This window comes from Vipera ursinii (genome assembly GCF_947247035.1).
Source record: "Vipera ursinii genome assembly, chromosome: 1".
NCBI classification, from domain to species: Eukaryota; Metazoa; Chordata; class Lepidosauria; order Squamata; family Viperidae; genus Vipera; species Vipera ursinii.
In genome coordinates this window covers 253,442,386-253,461,852 of record NC_139512.1, presented here as the reverse complement: position 1 = coordinate 253,461,852, position 19,467 = coordinate 253,442,386, and the positions used below count along the sequence as shown (strand labels likewise).

General features: G+C 38.5%; 1 protein-coding gene across 1 annotated transcript; it reads left to right on the top strand.

Annotated features, from left to right (window-relative positions):
* Positions 1 to 3,502: 3,502 nt before the first annotated feature.
* PPIL6 (peptidylprolyl isomerase like 6) lies at positions 3,503 to 14,791 on the top strand. Its single transcript, XM_083349638.1, has 8 exons — positions 3,503 to 3,657; positions 5,588 to 5,683; positions 6,276 to 6,464; positions 9,328 to 9,390; positions 10,780 to 10,927; positions 11,854 to 11,910; positions 13,109 to 13,244; positions 14,567 to 14,791. Exons 1-8 carry the CDS (start codon positions 3,553 to 3,555, stop codon positions 14,676 to 14,678), a joined length of 906 nt encoding a protein of 301 aa, XP_083205764.1. The 5' UTR covers positions 3,503 to 3,552; the 3' UTR covers positions 14,679 to 14,791.
* Positions 14,792 to 19,467: the final 4,676 nt, after the last annotated feature.

The window sequence follows — 19,467 nt, the reverse complement described above, 5'->3', positions numbered from 1 at the left end:
TTCTTCTGGAAAATATTTTTCCTCCATGATTTATTTGTGTTACACATTTTTTTTCCAGAAATGTGTTCTTTACAGGTCAAACTTAGGCTTCTGCAGTATAAATATGAACATATTCTAAGAAATTGTTTTAAGAAAAATTTATAAAGCTACAATATAATTGCAGTAATCATGTGTGCAAATATAAAAATATATTTCAACTATTTCCCCATATGCCAAAATGATAACTTGAGATTCTGTTTAGATGCTCTCACAAAATGGCAGCCAGTCACAAATACCCTATTAACAAAGACAATTTTTTCAGGATGCCTTCTAGGACCTCCTGCAGCCTTCCCAAATCATTCCCAGCACCCTTATTTTTCTTCTGTTCCGGAAAGGGAGGCACATTTAAATCTCAGGCTCTCACCATACCACAAGATGACTTCCTGAGACATGATTCTATCTCAATTATTCCTCCATTTCATTTTCAGATCCCTTTGCATTTCAGTCAACTATTGAGGCTGCTGGAGAGAGTGAACCATATTTCTATTCTCAGCTCAGTTTCCAGCTTCTATCTTTGTTTATTTTTTAAAGGATAACATTAACTAGCAGAAAAAGAGAGCTTGAATAATTACCATGCCTATGTGTTCCGAAGCCATGCCTCCATTAACCTGAAGGCCAACCACAACTGAGCAATAGCTAAGCACCTGTCAGTAAATATAAACTACCGGTAGGAGTTTGCCTTCCCATTCCTTACAGCAGGAACCAGGTTGGCTTTTTTGGAGTTACCTACGGCTCTAAATAAAAGCAAAATTGATGTCTTGAATTGTAAACATTGTATGCAGAATATCCTGTTTTACTTGGGAATACAGTACTTTGGTGTATCTTTTCAGTGTAGCACAACAACTGCTCAAGTGTTTACCTCTGGGTCCCATGTTACCAATTTCTCCCTTAGAATTTGTCCGGCTGTCAACAACAAGGTGTGCAAATTTCATAGGAATGAAAAGGCTCTCATTAGGATCCTTAAGGAATTGAAAATTATTAGGTAAAAACAACATGACAAAATAGAAAAGCTTCTACACAATTTCATTAAGACGCACATGATAGATATTCCTTAACTGGTGATGAGATTTTATATACAGTATATATATATATATATATATATATATATATATATATATATATATATATATATATATATATATATATATATATATATATATATATACAGTCTAAAGTGAATGAGAATAACAACAAGAAAAAAAGAGGGCAAATCTTGAAACAGATTGCAGAATAACTGTCTGTGGGCCAACCATATTTCAAGATTGCAGGGTGATAGTATCTGAGAAGCTGCAATAGAAGTGAGTATAAATGGCAAACACTTGTCAGTCCACACTGGAAAATATTCCAATTTCATTACTGTGCAGGTAGTCCTTGGTTTACCACAATTCATTCAGTGACTAAAGTTACAATGGCAGTGAAAAAAGTGACTGTTTTTCACACAACTGTTGCAGCTTCCCCATGGTCATGTGATCAAAATTCAGACACTTGGCAACTGACTTCATGGTTGCGGCATCCTGGGGTCATGTGATCACTGCGAACTGACAAGCGAGATCAATAGGGAAGCCGGTTTCACTTATCAACCATGTTACTAATTTAACAACTGCAGTGATTCACTGAACAACTGTGGCAAGAAAGGTTGTAAAATGGGGCAAAACTCACTTAACAAATGTATCACACAGCAACAGAAATTTTGGGCTCAGTTGTTGTAAGTTGAGAATTACCTGTATGTACTTGCAGATAAACTGAGAACTTGTGCCAAAATGCACCTTAAAAATCGGGTTTGGCTCACCTGCAAGTAATAATAATAAGTTGGAAGGGACCTTGGAGGTCATCTAGTCCAACCCCCTGCTCAGGCAGGAAACCCTATACCAGGGGTCAACAACCTGAAACAGTGAAAGAGCCACTCGGAACCGGTTCCCTCACAAAAGGAAAAACTGGGAGCCGCAAAAAATGTGTGCACATGCGCGTACATGCGCGCATGCGTAGAACAGGGTTTGACTGGAGCCAAGGCGAGATATGCATTTAACCTGCATATTTGAATTGATTGGTTGAACTTTTTTAGTCCCGCTTTTTATTTTTTTTTGGACTGCACATGGCAGAGGACTGGGAGCCACAGGAGACGGCTGAAAGAGCCGCATGCGGCTCCGGAGCCGTGGGTTGCAGACCTGTGCCCTATACCATTTCAGGCAAATGGCTCTCCTCTTAAAAACTTCCAGTGTTGGAGCATTCAACACTTCTGGAGGCAGGTTGTTCCACTGGTTAGTTGTTCTAACTGTCAGGAAGTTCTAGGTTGCTTCTCTCCTTGACTAGTTTCCATCCGTTGCTTCTTGTCCTGCTTTCAGGTCCTTTGGAAAATAGCTTGACTCCCTCTTCTTTGTGGCAGCCCCTGAGCTATTGGAACACTGCTATCGTGTCACCCCTCACCCTTCTCTTCGTTAAACTACACATACCCAATTCCAGCAACAAGTATTTAAAATTAAAAATTAACCCATATTCCCCATATACACCCACCGATAAACATCTGCAGATAAGCAGACCTCCAAAAACATCATGAAAAATGTGATTCATCTTATCTGTGAGTATATATGGTATTTTGTTTCTTCTTGTTTATGCTACACTGGAGAGGTGGGCAAAGTGAGGCCCCTGAGTCTTTCCTAATACTAGTTCCTTACTTAAATGTAACAGTCGCTGCTGGAGCTATGAAAAAGTGCCTGTATTCTAGTATTTCATGATCCCAGACTGTTTGTCAGGTCAAAATAAACTCATAAAGAAATGCGTCATTTTGTTATCACATGCAGTCAATGACTGATTAAATTAGGACATGCAACGTCATTACTTATATTACAGTTATCATGTTTTCTCAGTTATTAACGTTAAGCTCTGTTCTTATGCGTGTGACATTACCTTATGTGCTGTTTCTATCAGTGGAGCTTAAATATGGCAAGAATCAATCTGTTTAACTGTACTAAATGGAGAACAAAGAAATTGGTGGCAAAGCCCACCACCAAGCCAAAAAGCACTTTATGTTATTATCGAGATTTTAATCAGATGTCATTATCATCTGTGAAAATTAATTCTACAGGGCACCGCTAATCAATATGTACTATCTAAATAATTGCCTCAAAAACATGAATCTATACCCAAGAAAAGTATAAGAAGTATCCTGGTTTCTTCTCAGTGGGTATCACAGCTCAGCATGTTCAGTGAGCAAACACACCACTGCCTCATTACAATATTTCATTGGAAAAAATCAACATTCTGGGTTGATTATATCAGCTAGTAATCAGATTTAAACGTACCTCCAAATTGACCGGTTGGGTTTCCTGTTGCATTCAACAAAGGGAAAGTCTGCTGAGAATCAATCACTGGCTGGCAGAACTCCCAGCTGGAGAGAACGGTAGCATCTGATTGGAGTTGCTATGGTGAGGGAACTTGTTGATTTTTCTCCTGCTGTTGCCTGAGAGGAAGTAGGGCAGCTGAAAAGCAAAGAGAAGAGAGAAAACTTTGTGGGCAATGTGGCCGAAGAACCCATGTATTCAGTCCATAAAGCTCCAAGAAGTGGAGGTGGTGGGCCTGCTCACAGAGCCTTCCTTTCACATGGCGGTGCACGCAGTGGAGGTAATTCCCAGGACCCAGGTCCTTGTTGCAGATTCACTGCTCACTTCTTTGTGAACTGCTTCTCTTTTCCTTGTTGCTCTTTATGTTGATAATGCTGCCCCTCAGCTCTTCAAACTGCAAACATGGTATTGCAAAGGCTCAATGAACGGTAGATTCTTCCAGAACAGAATTGTCGGTTGGGCTCAAGATTTAAACCTGTTATAAGAAGTAATGAGTGGAAGCTTGTTAAAGAGGGATCCAACTTAGAAGTAAGGAGAAATTTTCTGACAGTGAGAACAATTAATGAATAGAATAGAGCTGGAAGGGACCTTGGAGGTCTTCTAGTCCAGCTCCCTGCTCAAGCAGGAGAACCTATACCATCTCAGACAAATGACTGTCTAGCCTCTTCTTAAAAATCTCCAGTGATGGAGCGCCCACAATTTCTGGAGGCAAGCTGTTCCACTGGTTAATTGTCCTCACTGTCAGGAATCAATGGAATAGCTTGACTCCCAGAGTTGTGGGTGCTCCATCACTAGAGATGTTCCAAAATAGACTGGACAACCTCTTTGACCGGGATGGTATAAGTAAGGTCTCCTGCCTTGAACAGGAGGTTGGACTAGAAGATCTCTGAGGTCCCTTCCAGCCCTACGATTCTGTGTTCTATGCTCTCAGTATGCAGTTATAAGGTAGGCTTCTGTAACCTTAAAAAAATAATTCCCATGGCAAATTGTCTATTCCTATGTTCCTCTTGCCTTCTGTAGCAGCTAATGAACTCATAAAATAAAATAAATAAATTTCTTTCTGTTAGGTAGAAATAAAACTGTCATTTCCTTCACGCTGGAGAAAAAACTGCCCCCCCCCGTTTGAGTTTTTTCAAATGTTTATTTCAGTTGCTGAAAATCTCTGCAGATGTAGCCATATGGAGAATGTCACTCTAGGAGGGAATTATGTCTGCAAAAAAAGTACTCTACTAAGAATATCTACTGAGATCAAGCAGCTATCTACATGAAGGCTGCTTCTTTCTCCAAGGCTACTTCATGTCAACTCACACATTATTATGATCAACTATGAATTAATCAGATGGGTAGACTAAAAGGGTGTTAACCAATTAAGCCCAATGAAGTAATCCCTTGTTCATGAATGTGGAGGAGGCATCCATCCTGTAGCCTCTCATCTGCTTTAAAGAGTTGGGAGGGCTACAAAGAAAAGGAAGTAGGGAGGGGAAGAGCTACTCTAAACAAAATGGCTAATCCAAAGGGGAGTAAATAAAATTTGACATTTATCAATATCTCTCAAGAGTAGATTTTTTTTGTAAAAGGATATTGACCTTCATTTGGATATGTAGTTCTGATGCTACATCACAATCTGTCAGTCCATTGCACATACCTCCTAGATTATGAGATTATGAGGTACAATGAAATATATTGTAGGGAGGGGTGGAAGCTAATTAAGGAATGCTAGGACCATTCGGTTGAACTGATATTTGATGGATAAAGATAAATTTCTTGACTTGCAAATCTCACTGCTACCTCTCCATTGATTAAGCTGTTTTAGCCATTTTATTCTTGTATAATAAATGCGGACAAAATTGACATCTTACCATTATCATGATAAAACTCTTGCATGAGATATGCCAGGAAGTAGAATTGTATAAATTTCTCTCTTATAAGTCATCCAAAAACATTGTTAGTTAAGTAACCTATATGATCTGCTATATGGTTATAATCAGTGGTGGGATTCAGCCAGTTCGTACCACTTTGGCAGAACTGGTAGCTAATTTTTTGTTGCCCATGCCCAGAACGGACTTCCGGAAGCAGCATCCACATAGAGAACCAGTTGTTCACATATTTGAATCCCACCACTGGTTATAATGGTTATGAATCCTTTAGGAGCACCATTATAAAATATTAAGCATGGCTCACTGTTTAAAACTTTTGTCTTGCATATTTAGACCCTTAGGAGAAATTTCCCTACCAAGATAGCTGAGCCTAAAGTACTTCCTTTATTGCAGTTTGCATGGGATGAATATCTACAAGAAAAAAAGAAGGTATATTTTAATTTCTGGTTATATTTATACAGTATGCTTATCTATAGTTAACTAAATAGTTTTATTATTCCAATTTTCCAAGTTTGCACAGCACACTGAACTGCAAAATAATTATACTGGTTAATTTGTGCAACCTGGTAGACTTAAACGTAGGTGGCTAATTTCTGATTGTGTGACTTTCAGGACAAATTAGTCTAAATTAAGGAGAAGTGGTTTGTTTGAGGTCTGACTGTATAGCATATTGTACTAAATTATGGTTTGTTGAATAAACCATGATTGACAAAGGCCTTATTCTGTGCTTAGTTGTAAGCTGGAATTCCACAATAAAATGAGCCACAATGGGCCTAATAATATGATGCAATACAACCAGTGAATCTACAATTGAAGAAGCAGAAAGACGGGTTAGAAATCAGTAATAAATAGGAAATCCTGATCAACTTATGTAATGCTTCCAAACTTGAGTCTTTTAGCAAAAACTCATCATTACCTTTTCAGATCTATTCTTAATTTTATCACCAATGTAAAATGTTTAGTGATCTTCTATAATATGTGTTTTAATCTTTAACACTGCTATTTTGTTTTCTGATCACAGGAACTGAGGGGTGAAACATGGGAATATCCATCCAATGTGATGTGTTTTGTTGATGACCAGCTTCTTGGAGATGAAAAAATGCTGCTGAAGTGGGCTTATGATGTCTGGGATTATAAAGACTTTAAGCCCACAGCACTTTATGAAGCAATTACATCAGATTTCCTCACAAAATACTTAAAAGCCAAAAAGGTGATATTTGGGTTTTTAGAAGTCTCACTGATGAGTATACGATATTTGGAGTTTACATAAAATCTGATGTAATTCATTTGTTTAATTTTATAAAGTTGGCTCAGAAAAGGCTTTAGAAAATTAAGAATGACCAACACGTAAATTTTCTCCCATTTTTTGGGGTGGCTGTAGCCATCATTTCTGTGGTATTTAAGTCACATAAACCTTGCTAAACACTAACCTTAAAATCATAGATTTAAATCCTCTTCTTTGTATCATGCTTTATAGGTAAACACCAATAACAGTTTCTGACAGATTTATTACTGTCCAAAATCCCACCCTCCAGGAAAGTCCGAACAATCCTCACAAATAGACTAAAATAGATTGCTACTGACATTTCCAAACCAAGCAAGGACATAGCAGCATCCTTTTTAAATTGAAATATTGAACTCTTCTATGTGGGAGGTCGTACTACATATCATTGTCAGTGATGCTGGAGCCATGATAAGCCAGCTTGTAACTCCAGGGCCATCACTGGCTGCATGACTCAAGGCCGTGGGTTTTCAAACTTGGCCCTTTTATGACTTGTGGACTTCAACTCCCTGAATTCCTCAGCCAGTGTGCCTGGCTAAGGAATTTGAAAAGTCCTGCTTGAGGCAATATCACTTACTTGTTACTTAGTTTTCCATTATATTTTTTAGAAAATATGCAACATGCCAGCTGAAAAAAGTGGGGATTGTCGGTGAGAGAGTAAGTGATTAAAAGCAGGCAGCCGATGTCCAGAGCATGGTCTGAATGCTTGTAAGGGCTGAGCTTGGCAGGAACCAGCAATTCCAAGGCAAATATCAACCTTCCCATGAACATCTTTCAGCTGTCTCTCAAGGCCATCATAAGTCTGGTCAATATCATGAGTTCAGAAGAGCAGGAAGAAAAAGCCTACAAGTTGTAGCATAGCTGTATCTGAAGGCTGTGAATTCTTTGCATGGCTATGAGTTAACAAACAATTTAGTTTAGGGCTTCACTCTTAACTGCCATAAAGCTTCTAATATAGCCATGTCACATCTGAGAGTTTTCTGCCAACTCAAGCCAAGTGCTTAGTAAGGTGAAATGTCTGGAATGCTGTGAGTTTCTGCTGAGTCTGATGCAAAAACTGACAATGTGTACATGCTATGGTAGTTTTGGTGCAGCTCAGCTCTGGGATGGAAAATAAATGCTTGGCCCTTTTACAATAAGAGGCTTGTTGAATGGACTACATTCTCAGTCCATTTTGGGGACCAAATGACCACCTGCTGCCGGCGTCAACTCCCCTCCGCCCTGTGCGTTCCCACAGAGAGGGCCTCCTCAGGGTGCCTCCAGTCAGGGAATGCCGACTGGCGGCCCCCAGGGGGAGAGCCTTCTCTGTGGGCGCTCCGGCATTATCTCTTTAAGGAAGCGGGCCTGGCCTGATGGGATGGGGTGGGTTTGTTATTATGACTTTAATTTTAAATTTGTACTATGGGCATTGTTTAATCATGTTTTAATAATTTTAACTTTTGTATCTGTCTTTTACGTATTGCCCTGTTAACCGCCCTGAGTCTCTTGAGAGAAGGGCGGTATATAAATTAAATAAATAAATAAATAAATAAATAAATTATGGAACCAACTGCCGGTGGAGCTCCGGATGGCATCAGACCTCCGAACTTTCCGTCGTGGCCTGAAGACCCATTTATTTGAATTAGCTGGTCTGGCCTGACGGGGGATTTGGGTTTTAAATTGTTGTTTTAGAATTGTATTATTGTTTTTAACTGGGCATTGATTTAATCTTTTTTAACTTTTGTATTGTATTGTATTGCTATTTATATATGCCCTGTGAACCGCCCTGAGTCCCTAGGGAGAAGGGCGGTATACAAATTAAATAAAAACTAAAAAAAAAACTAAAAGCTCAGTCAGAAAGCTCACAAAAAACCTGTGCTGCTACCATGTCAAGAATGCATTGCGGAACACAGGAGATCACTCACTGTGAAAGATCACAGATTGTCTTGTAAAAATGTTTTGATCTCAGGCTTGATGCCTGCTAAAATAGAAGTGGTATAACGAAGCTGGAAATAATTTCATTCTAATCATTCAAAAAGGAGGAGAGGTGTGTTTTTTAAAAAAAACACACACCCATATTTCCCTAATTTCCATTAATACATACTTTAAAAAAATACCACTACTTTTGCCTTCAGATAGTTTCAACTGTGGCAAGTGCAGACTAAGTTGTCCCTTCACAGATGTGCTTTCAATATCCTGGTTTATGTGGTGACTTTCATTCCATTCATTTTTATGTTTATTTATTTATTACGAAATTTATACGTCACCTACCTCACTATCCAAAGCTATCCATTTACTTCACTGAGTTCCATGTAGACCTTCATAAAACCCTTATGAAGCTTTGACACACCCTTCCCAGCAGAGGTTCAGTAACAGTGAAGAAGTGGAAAACATGGGGACGATCAGGAATTAATTCAACCCTTAAAACAGAGTTTGCCTGCCCAATGTAAATGTCTACTCCTTGCTTAAATTTCATAGATACATTGGACCGTTCTGTATATTCTCAGTTCACATTTGATTTAAGACCCTGAGCCTCTGCTATTAACACGTACCCTGGAACACTTCCAGATTCATCCACATGATGTCTGAGTTCTTTGAAAGACTAGTTGATGATTACTGATCAAGTCTCCTAACAGTAAAATATTGACAAGCCATAGCTTCAGGGAAATGCTGATTAAATTTACTACTTACTGGAATTTGACCCTTTACCTTCTGAAGCGTGACTCAGAGTCAGAAGGGAGCAATCTGTATCCAGTGATTCACTCACTTGGGTTTACTTTAACCATAGGGTTTGTTTTCTTTATCTTGGCAGCATATGTTTGTTTTCATGGAAATATCAATTCAGAATGTTTCGATTGGAAAATTGCTCTTTGAGGTAAGTTGCCCAAGAGGAAAAGACAACCAATCCTTGTTTTTTATCATGTACATGGAAGCAAATACACTTATGTTTAAAATGTTACTTAAAACAGTTAAGGTCCAATTCCTGATGTGAGATTAACTACGCATTGGAACATGGATGGAAGTTGGAGAATGACTGCTCCTCAGAATTATTTGAGTGACAATGCAATAGTTTGGACTCTTTTGTTTTAGGCTCTCTTGAGTCTAAATATAAGGGTTCACCTTTTTCGAATAGTGGTTTGATCAGTCAGTTTTATTTTAAAATATTTTCGTACGACCATTAATGGCTGTAAAGTAACGTAAATTTTATGAAGTCAATTTTTATATAAGTACTTAAAAATTCATATGGAAAGTGTCACCTTAGAAGGTAAAGTCCCTTGTATATATATATATATATGTATGCATAGGCATATGTGTAACAAGGAGAAAGGAATGACTTTTAAAGTTGATGCAATGCCTCCTCAGAACACAAAATCAAATATATTTTGATTTAGATTTTTTTCAAATGCAAGCTTCTGCTTGTTTGATGAATTAAATGTTTAAAACTTAAAGGATTTATTAAAGCTGCAATCCAATAGACCCTTGCTGCCAACTCTCCTCAAACGTTTTTTGCTTCTCTCTAAACATGTTTTAACATTGTACCAAGAGTTTTCCAATCAAGCTGTTCTCCTCTCTCTCTCTCTCTCTCTCTCTCTCTCTCTCTCTCTCTCTCTCTCTCTCTCTCTCTCTCTCTCTGTGTGTGTGTCTATTTCTGCATGGTGTCCTTGTGAATATCCCAAGTGATATGCTATTATACAACATGCAAACATTAAAATCAGTATGTTATCATATAACACCATGGAAAATAAATCTGTCCATTCCCTCTCTTAAAACCTAAACTAAAAGCTCTTTAGCAGAAAAGGAGTTTAATTGCCTCCTGAAACATAGCTGAAACATTGCCAGGAGAACCCCTTGGCAGGGACAGATGTTCCAAAAGAGAGGCAACAACATTGGCAAGGGCTGTTAGTTTTGTTGCTTTATTGATCAGCTGAGATGGGTGAAATGATAGTGAGCAGTTGGATTGAGACAGAACAGTAATTTCCAAGTCACCATAAAATAATAAAGCAGTAGGACCTCATGCTCAGGACCTCAATCTATGAGTCATGATTCTTTGTTCCCATTTTAAAATGCATTGTCTTTTTTCGTGAGAATAAAATGCCTATTTTTAAAAGATGACATAATCTTTAGATTGATAAAATCCCTGGAATACCGTATACAGAAATTAATTGTGATTCCTTCATCTCATAAATTAATGTAACGTTTCTTTTCCCACTGACCTCAGGAACTGAGCTTCTGAAATGTTCCATATTCTTCTTCTATTGTCCAGCTCTATTCTGATATCTGCCCCAAAACATGCCATAATTTCAAGTGTTTATGTACAGGAGAGAAAGGAGACTCTGAGTCTGGATTGGCACTCACTTACAAGGATTCAATTTTTCATCGAATTGTAAAAAATGGCTGGATACAAGGAGGAGGTATGTACTGAAATCTGCTCATAGAGTGAAGGATGGCTCATGATTGGTATACTCCCCAGCATGTGAGACTGTTCTTCCTCCCCATCACCAGAATAAAACCAAACCTTTAGATAAGAATGATACTTTTAGATAATCATAGGCAGTGGTGGGATTCAAATTTGTGAACAACCGGTTCTCTGTATGGATGCCGCTTCCGGAAGTCCATTCTGGGCCTGGGCAACAAAAAATTAGCTACCGGTTCTGCCGACCTGGTGCAAACCGGCTGAATCCCACCACTGATCATATGTCTGTAAATAAAAAAGCATGGAGGAAAAATATAACATGGAGGAATTTTTACACAAAATTTAAAATTTATATAAATTTGGATGGAAGCCTTTAATTCAGATGGAACCAAGCCTAAACCTAGAATAGTCATTTTGTATTTGACATAAAGAAGTATTACGCTTTCTGTTATAACAAAATATGGGAACCTGTGGTCCTCTGACTGCTGCTGAATTATGTTTCCCAGGAACCAAAGCAAACATGACTAATCCTGGATGTTGAGAGATGTACCGTATTTCAGCAACAACTGTAATATTATTAGTTTCCAAGATCTATTAATAATAATAATCATTAAACTAATATAGCACTCTTCACAATGTCATGAAATATATAAGGGCTTCTCAAGCATAAATATGTATGAAAAGTTCTAGAGAACAGTTTTAGTTTAAAAAAGAACCATTATAATCACCCATAGATATTCTGTAAAATATTCATTTATATATAATTTTGTGGTTTTGCTTTCTCCTTTGTCTTTTTCTAACAATTTTCCTTCTTTTGCTTAGAGATAAAAATTATAAATCATAAAATGATATATGTCATTTAAAATTCTATGCTGTTATCTGATACAAAAAGATAATGTATCTTTTTTTTCATAATGTACATAGATATAAATGGTGGAAGAGGAAATGGAGGTGAATCAATATATGGACCCGTCTTTGAAGGTAGAAGTATTTTCTTACATAAATAGCAGGCTTCAGAAATATTATAGGCAATGATTATATCACAAATGTAAAAAATAATCTTCAAAGAGAAACAGAATTGAAAGAAATAGTGTAAAAATAATGTGAAGGAGACATTGAAGCTCTTACTTTAATCAGTGTAGTGTAAATGCCAACCATTTGTATGACAAGTACCACTTTCCACTTTCACTTCCTCATAAAAAGGGTCAGACTGGAGCTGAAGCGATCCAAAAACAGTGTAGAAGTCATACATTCTAAATTCTCGATTGTTCACAAAGTGTTTGATTTTGGGCCATCATCAGCAGGAGAAGTGAAGCTGTAAAAGAGACTGATAAGCATGGAGACCAATAGACTATTCCTAGGAACTGCAGAGCAACTCATTGTCATGGTATGGAATAGTGGGCAGCTCCATTTTGAGGTGGATTTGTGAATTGTACCTAATAGGTATTCCTCAGCTTTCTGTCTAAAACTGGGAATGATCAATATTGTTTCTGGTTGCATGATAGATATTACAATGAACTAAAGCAAGTAGACAAGCCAATATAACACTGGAAAAAGTAAATTAGCGGGCCATAGAGAACTGTGCTTACACTATAGCCTTTTTTGCAAGGAGACAGGGAGAGAATAAAGAGAAACTGGGTTCAGCCCCAGCACGTCTGTTTAGGGCCAAACCAACTCCCCATAAATCAGATGATTCAATCCATGTCACCTGAGAGGTAAACTGCTCCTTCTGCTGTCCATAATCAAGAAATCCCAGAGATGATCTGCAAAAACAAGTTATCTTTACATGCACTCCAACTCCAATGGGGGAGTAAAACTGCCCTGAGTCCTTCGGGAAAGGGCGGTATATAAATCCAATAAATAAATAAATAAATAAAACAATAGGCAGAAACAAGTGGGACTATGTAGTATGGTGCTGACTGTATCATGGACCAGGGAAAGAAGGTGATTAAAAGGGAAGCAACAGCCTCCCTCCCCGCCTGTTTTGCAAGAGCTGGAAAGATTTAGAAAATGACCTTTTGGATTGACTAACCAAGACTTCTTAATTGGTGCAATAGCCCACAGAGGCAAATTAATTCACTGGGGATAAAGACGGTTCAATCAGCCTTGATATTTGTATAATTATATGTAAGTATATCCACACATGCACATCTATATATTGCTTACTATACTATTTTAGACGAAAGTTTTGCAGTTCCCCATGATAAGAGAGGAGTTCTTGGAATGGTCAACAAAGGACGTCACACCAACGGATCCCAGTTCTACATCACATTACAGCCTGCCCCATATCTGAATACCAAATATGTGGCTTTTGGGTATGTGTAAGAAGTCACTCTGGGTATCCCAAGTATAAACGTTGTAACCGAAACATGGGAACAATATTTTCTATTTTGATGTTTCTCTCCTCCCTTTCTTCTATGATGGAACTCGAAGCCATATTGTTGGGGGCAATAAGCTGACTTTGTAATAATGCCGCTTGGGGTATGTGTGAAAGCCCTAATAAGCAGGCATATACATAGAATGAAGGCTACTGCTAAGTTTGTAAAGCCGCCCTGAGTCTTCGGAGAAGGGCGGGATATAAATTGAATTAAAATAAATAAATAAATAAATAAATAAATAAATAAATAAATAAATATTAGTGGGAAGATTCACTGAAGTGCATTATCCTATCTTGTAGAGAGCACCACCCTCCCAACAATCCAGCAGGCAACCATTTTTTTTAGCCTCCTGGAAGGGCTTCAAGACCTGGCTGTTTTCTCAGGCACTGGGGTAGATCCTGATTATATGATTTATAGTTTTATTCCTGCTAAGAACAACCCAAAGTTCTATTTTAAGATGGATAGCCATCCTCCTTTAAATTTCTGGGAGTCTACCTCTGTGAAGATCTGACCTGGAAAGTTAACACAACCCAGGTGGCTAGAAAGGCCCAACAGAGGCTTCACTTTCTTAGGATCTTGCGGAAGAACAGGGTAGAACAACAGCTAATGACCCTCTTTTACCAGTCTACCATAGAGAGCGTCCTCTCGTATGGTATTGTGGTTTGGTATGCTGGTCTGACAGCCGCGGATAGGAAAGTATTGCAGAGGGTAGTGAGCACAGCACAAGACATTGTGGGCTGTTCCCTGACACCACTGGATGACATCGCCAGGGCTCGTTGCCTTGGAAGAGTGAGGAAGATTCTCAGGGATGACTCACACCCTGGACGGTATCTCTTTACTCTCCTACCATTCGGTAGGAGATATAGGAATATAGCCAGCCACACCAACAGGCTGAAAAACACCTTTTATCCATGGGCTGTTAGGCTTTTGAACGAGAAATAACTTTTGTGAATTTTATGCAGAATTGACTTGGGAGGCCGGTGTGTGGTGTAGTTGGCTCACATAGTGTGGCGGGATGGAGGGTTTGTTGTCACTGTGTTGGGGGGAGAGAGCACGGGGGGGGGAGGCTCAGCTAATCTCAATGTACACATGTTGTACTTTGACAATAAAGGTTTATTTATTTATTTAGATATCAAATAAATAAATAAATAATAAACAGAGAGTACTCTAAACAATGGCTTAATACCAATTGGAAAAAAAATGCAACTGACATAAACTCCAAGGATTTACTTGGGTTTCTTTTTCAATTATTACTTTAGACAGGTGATCGAGGGCTCGGAGGTTCTACGGGAACTGGAACTAACGGAGACATCCAATGAGAGGCCAGTGCTACAATGTAGAATTAATAACTGTAATATTTTTCAGCCATGATTACTGTACACTGTAGATGTTTAGTTTTATTGTAGAGTGTAGCTCTTTTCTGATCGCATGACGTGTGGCAGCTAAAAAAAGTTGACAAATAAAAATTATTTTTTAATTTTTAACAAAAGAATAAAAGCACTTATTGTTCTTTTCCTTTCCAAAGCAAAATACGGTCATGTGAAAATGAAAGGACACCCTATTTGAATTCTATGGTTTTATGCATCAGGACAGAGTAAAAATCATCTGGTCCTCAGCAGTTCTTCAAAGTAGATAAATACAGCCTCAGATGAACAACAGCACATGACGTATTACACCACGTCATCCTTTATTTTACAAAAAGAAAGCCAAAATGGAGAAGCCATGTGTGGGACAATCATGTGATGTTTTGCTTAATGACTGGTGTAATTAATGATGGAACTGCAATTAGGGCCACTAAGCAAGGACTGATAGCTGTGCCCGTTTGGAAAGACTCAGAAAATGAATGAAAATTAACCACAATTGTGCTCAAGTTAACTACCAGCAGCCAAATTAATTGCCCTGTGGTAAGGATGGTAAGGATGAAGGGACGCGGTGGCTCAGTGGGTTAGGATGCTGAGCTTGTTGATCAGAAGGTTGGCAGTTTGGCGGGTCGAATCCCGAGTGCCACGTAACAGAGTGAGCGCTTGTTACTCGTCCCAGCTTCTGCTAACCTATCAGTTCGAAAGCACGTAAAAATGCAAGTAGACAAATAGGGACCACTACAGTGGGAAGGTAACAGCATTCCGTGCGCCTTTGGCGTCTAGTCATGCCGGCCACATGACCACGGAGACGTCCTCGGACAAGCGCTGGCTCTTCGGCTTTGAAACGGAGATGAGCACCGGCCCCTAGAGTCGGAAACGACTAGCACGCATATGCGGGGGAACCCTTACCTTTTTAAGCAAGGACTATCTGTATGCATATAATCGTACTCTTGATTCCCCACTTGGGCTACAAAATATCATGGAACCTATACTGTAGATGGCAGCAGAGAGTTCTCCACAGCTTTTTTCTGCTATCTACCTGTAGTGATCAACTAGTTTCATTGTCCATGTCTGACAGCTTTACCTTTGTGAGCAGTGTGTATGTGTGTGCTGGGTGTGTAGGTGGACGGGTGCCTTCAAGTCAGTATTGACTTTTGGTGACTGCCCTAATAAGTCCCTGCACTTTTCTTGGTAAAATTTTGAAAGTGGTTTGCCATTTCCTCCTTCCCTCCATGAGAGAATGACTGGTCCAAAGCATTAGCTAGCTTTGTGCCTAAGGTAGGACTAGAACTCCTGATGTCTGGAGCCTGGAGAAATAACCACTATACTACATTGGTTGGTGCAGCCTGTGGTGTTGTGTGTTTTTTTTAGCCCAGAACAAACTGGATTCAGAACATCATAATTATTAAGTAAGTAAATGTGGGTCTCTGGGTGATATTATACTTTTAGAAGGATATAAGGCAGTTTTGCCCTCACATGAAAATATGTGTTATCATTTACTAGCCAAACTTTCATCCTACTAACAAAGGATCCCTTTTATCACCTGGGAGAGCCCTAGTGTCAAATACACTTTGGATCTCCACATTACTGCTAGCCAAGCACAACTTGGAAGTTATTTATTTAGAACCTTTATATGGATGCCCAACTCCAATAATGTGAGTCTGGGTGGTCAAAAATACAAAAAAAGGAAAAGCACATGCCACCAAAGCAAACTAAAATATTTCAAAGATGATCAGAACTACAATCTTTCTCCACCTCAATAAGTTGTGTGCCTAGCAAGCTATCATACAACATTGTATAAGATAGAGATGAATACAAAAAGAGAAGCCTATATCTTCAAAATGGATAAAGGTTTTGAGTTTGTTGACTCAAGGGAAATAAACTACTGAGTTTGTTGCTAAATCACGTTAGATTTTTAAGGATATCTACTGAAGATTTTATGACAAAATACTTGATAATCTGAACTTGAGTTATAAAGTCTGTAAGACAGAGATCAAGATAGCTAAGGAATATACTGAGTAAATAAGAAAATTGTGAAAGACTGATCTGAGATTCTAAAAAGAGGGTTTTCTACACACTTGAGTTGCTGAAAGAGAATTAGATGTGTTTAACCAAACCTAAAGATAGTTATTTGCTATTTTAACATTGGCAGGCACTTCATAGCCAATGCAATAACATTGTTTTGTTATGCAGGAAGCACTAAAAAGATTATCCAATGTTAATATTATCAAATTACATGTTTTCTTATTCATCTTGATGAGAATCACAATGAATTATGAGGTATATCTGACATTCAAATCTAAACCTAAACCAAACGGACTTCTGATTAGACTGATAAAGAATTTCATCGTAACAATTCTTAAGCATTGGTGATCGGCCACTTTTTGTAGTGAGTGCTGGATTTGAGTTTTGAGTGGTAGAGGTAAAACAAAATTATTATTAGAATTTATATTAAAATTAAGTACAATTAAAAATATACTATTATTACTTCCTATATATTTAATACATTCCCATCAACATTACAGCTTGATGACAACTTTTAAAGGGGCTCTTGGCCTTATTTTATGTGATTTTAACTTGTGATAATGATGAGTCAGTAGAAATATTATGGGTCAGTCTCGAAGGTGTTGTTCAAAAGGAAACTGGACTTTCTTGTTGGTTGTTTTTTTTTTTTTTTACTGAAGAAGCATCTTGGAAGAGGAGCGAAATGTTTTCAAGTGAAAAAACCCCAAGAAAGCCCACTTGTCTTTTGAACAACATCTTTGGGACAACCATAACCTGGATGACTGTGTTATCATTCTCATCCAGTGATGTTTCAGGAGTGAGATACTATCAAATTACTGCCCTTTGGAGGATAATCACCGATATAGTTCAATCTACAGGTTAAGAATTGATTGGGCTTCACAGATTCACATTATATAACAGTGCCCGAACTCACTGCTCCCCTCGTCCACTGGTGAGATTTAGCCGGTTCACACCACTTCAGCAGACTGGTAGCCAGAACGGACTTCCAGTTGCGGCATCCAGACAGAAAACCAGTTGTTCACATATTTGAATCCCACCACTGAGGCAGGCTATAAAGAAATATACAAAGAATACATCAAAATGCTGCATGTCATAAATGTGAGGTAGGACACAAAAGTGAGGCATGAAGAAAAATGTGTGTATTAGTTAGAAGAAGAACAAGGAAATGGAAAATGTCAAACCACAAGTTCACCTGTGGGTCACATCTAATAAGCTAGCACACAGTTCAGTTGCAGCTAACCACATATGTCTCACTTGTAGCTAACCACATACATGGTACAGGAAACCTAGATGCTAGCAAAGAGACAACGTTGCAAAACAATTTAGCAATGCAAAGAGGGGCTAGAAATGAGCTAGAAGGGGGCCTGTAATTCATGTAACCAATCAGAGCTCATAAGTTACATTTCCGTGTTTTGCTACTTTTGGAGACTATATATGTACTTGCTTTTCCATGACAAAGGTGTTCAGACATTGCCTTTGCTTTTTGCTCTGAACCTTTTGCGCAAAATAAACCAAACTTCTTTTGATTCCGAGGTCTGAGTCTCTTGATTCTGCAACACCACTGCCCTTGTAAGATTTTAGGAAAGGCACTACAAACATATTACAAGGTACAAACACGAGACAAAAGTGCTCCAGAAACATCCCAAATCCCTATCATTTCAGACTACAGGTTCATCTTGTATGGGGTTTTTTATGCAAAAGGGGAAGGGGAAAATATCCCATTTGTAGAGCAACAATCCTTCTTAGGCAAAGGGCAGGCAGTAAAACCACCAATCCAGCCTGCTAAAACCTGTTCAAGCACGACAGTTTTACAGTTGTTCTTGTTAAAATGGGAGAGGGAGTGAAGGGATGTATCAATTTAGCAATGCATAAACAATGTTTTGTTTAGCAGAGGTTAGACGCCATATCTAGAAAAGGCCTTTAAATATCGCACTTACAAATCATACTTATATTTGTAATCAACTCTGAAAGCAAAAGGCACTCGAGGCTGATGAAAGTTCAATGTTTCTCTCATATACTGTTTTCATTTTGTGCACAATACCGATTTTTTTAAAGTAACTGAAGACAGGGAATTAAAATCCCATTTATTAAACGCCAAAGGACCAAAGACGCCCCAACGTCTGCAGAGAGATCATGCTTAATTGTGGCTGACAATTTATCTTCCAAGTCATATCTATATCATGCAGGATGGGGTGCGAGTCCCAAATTCCCCACCCCCAAAAAAAACAATTTTCGTGCATGTCGAAGGTTGTTTTTTTTAAAAAAACAACTGCTTTTGATCTCAATGTGTAATGGCAGAAGATAGCATGTACCAAGCCGGTCCCAAAGATCAGTACGGCACCGTATTAACATTTGCAAGTTTGCGACTGCGGAGCGTTCTCTACGACGTCCCTTCCTCACCGACCGATTCGCCGGATCGACGAGAGAAGAGCCTCTAAACCAGGGGGTCTTCAAACTCGGCCCTTTTATGGCAAAGATTTCGGCTTACTTGAAAGATCATTCGCAAGAACGTTATATTATGGAGTGGAAAAAGTGGATTGATTATATCCAGAACAAATATGGGACTAAAAAGTTTCATTTAGCATTTGAATAAGTTTTCTTTTCTTTTCTTTTCTTTTTATATGTAATATTAGTATTGCTTGTAGTCATTTCATATGAGCTAGAGTGCGATAGAATTAATAGTTTATTGTTGTGAGCATATGGATGTTTATGATTGTTCTTTGTTTTTATACCTTGTACTTAGCTCTGGGAAGTCGGGGGGGGGGGGAGGGGGG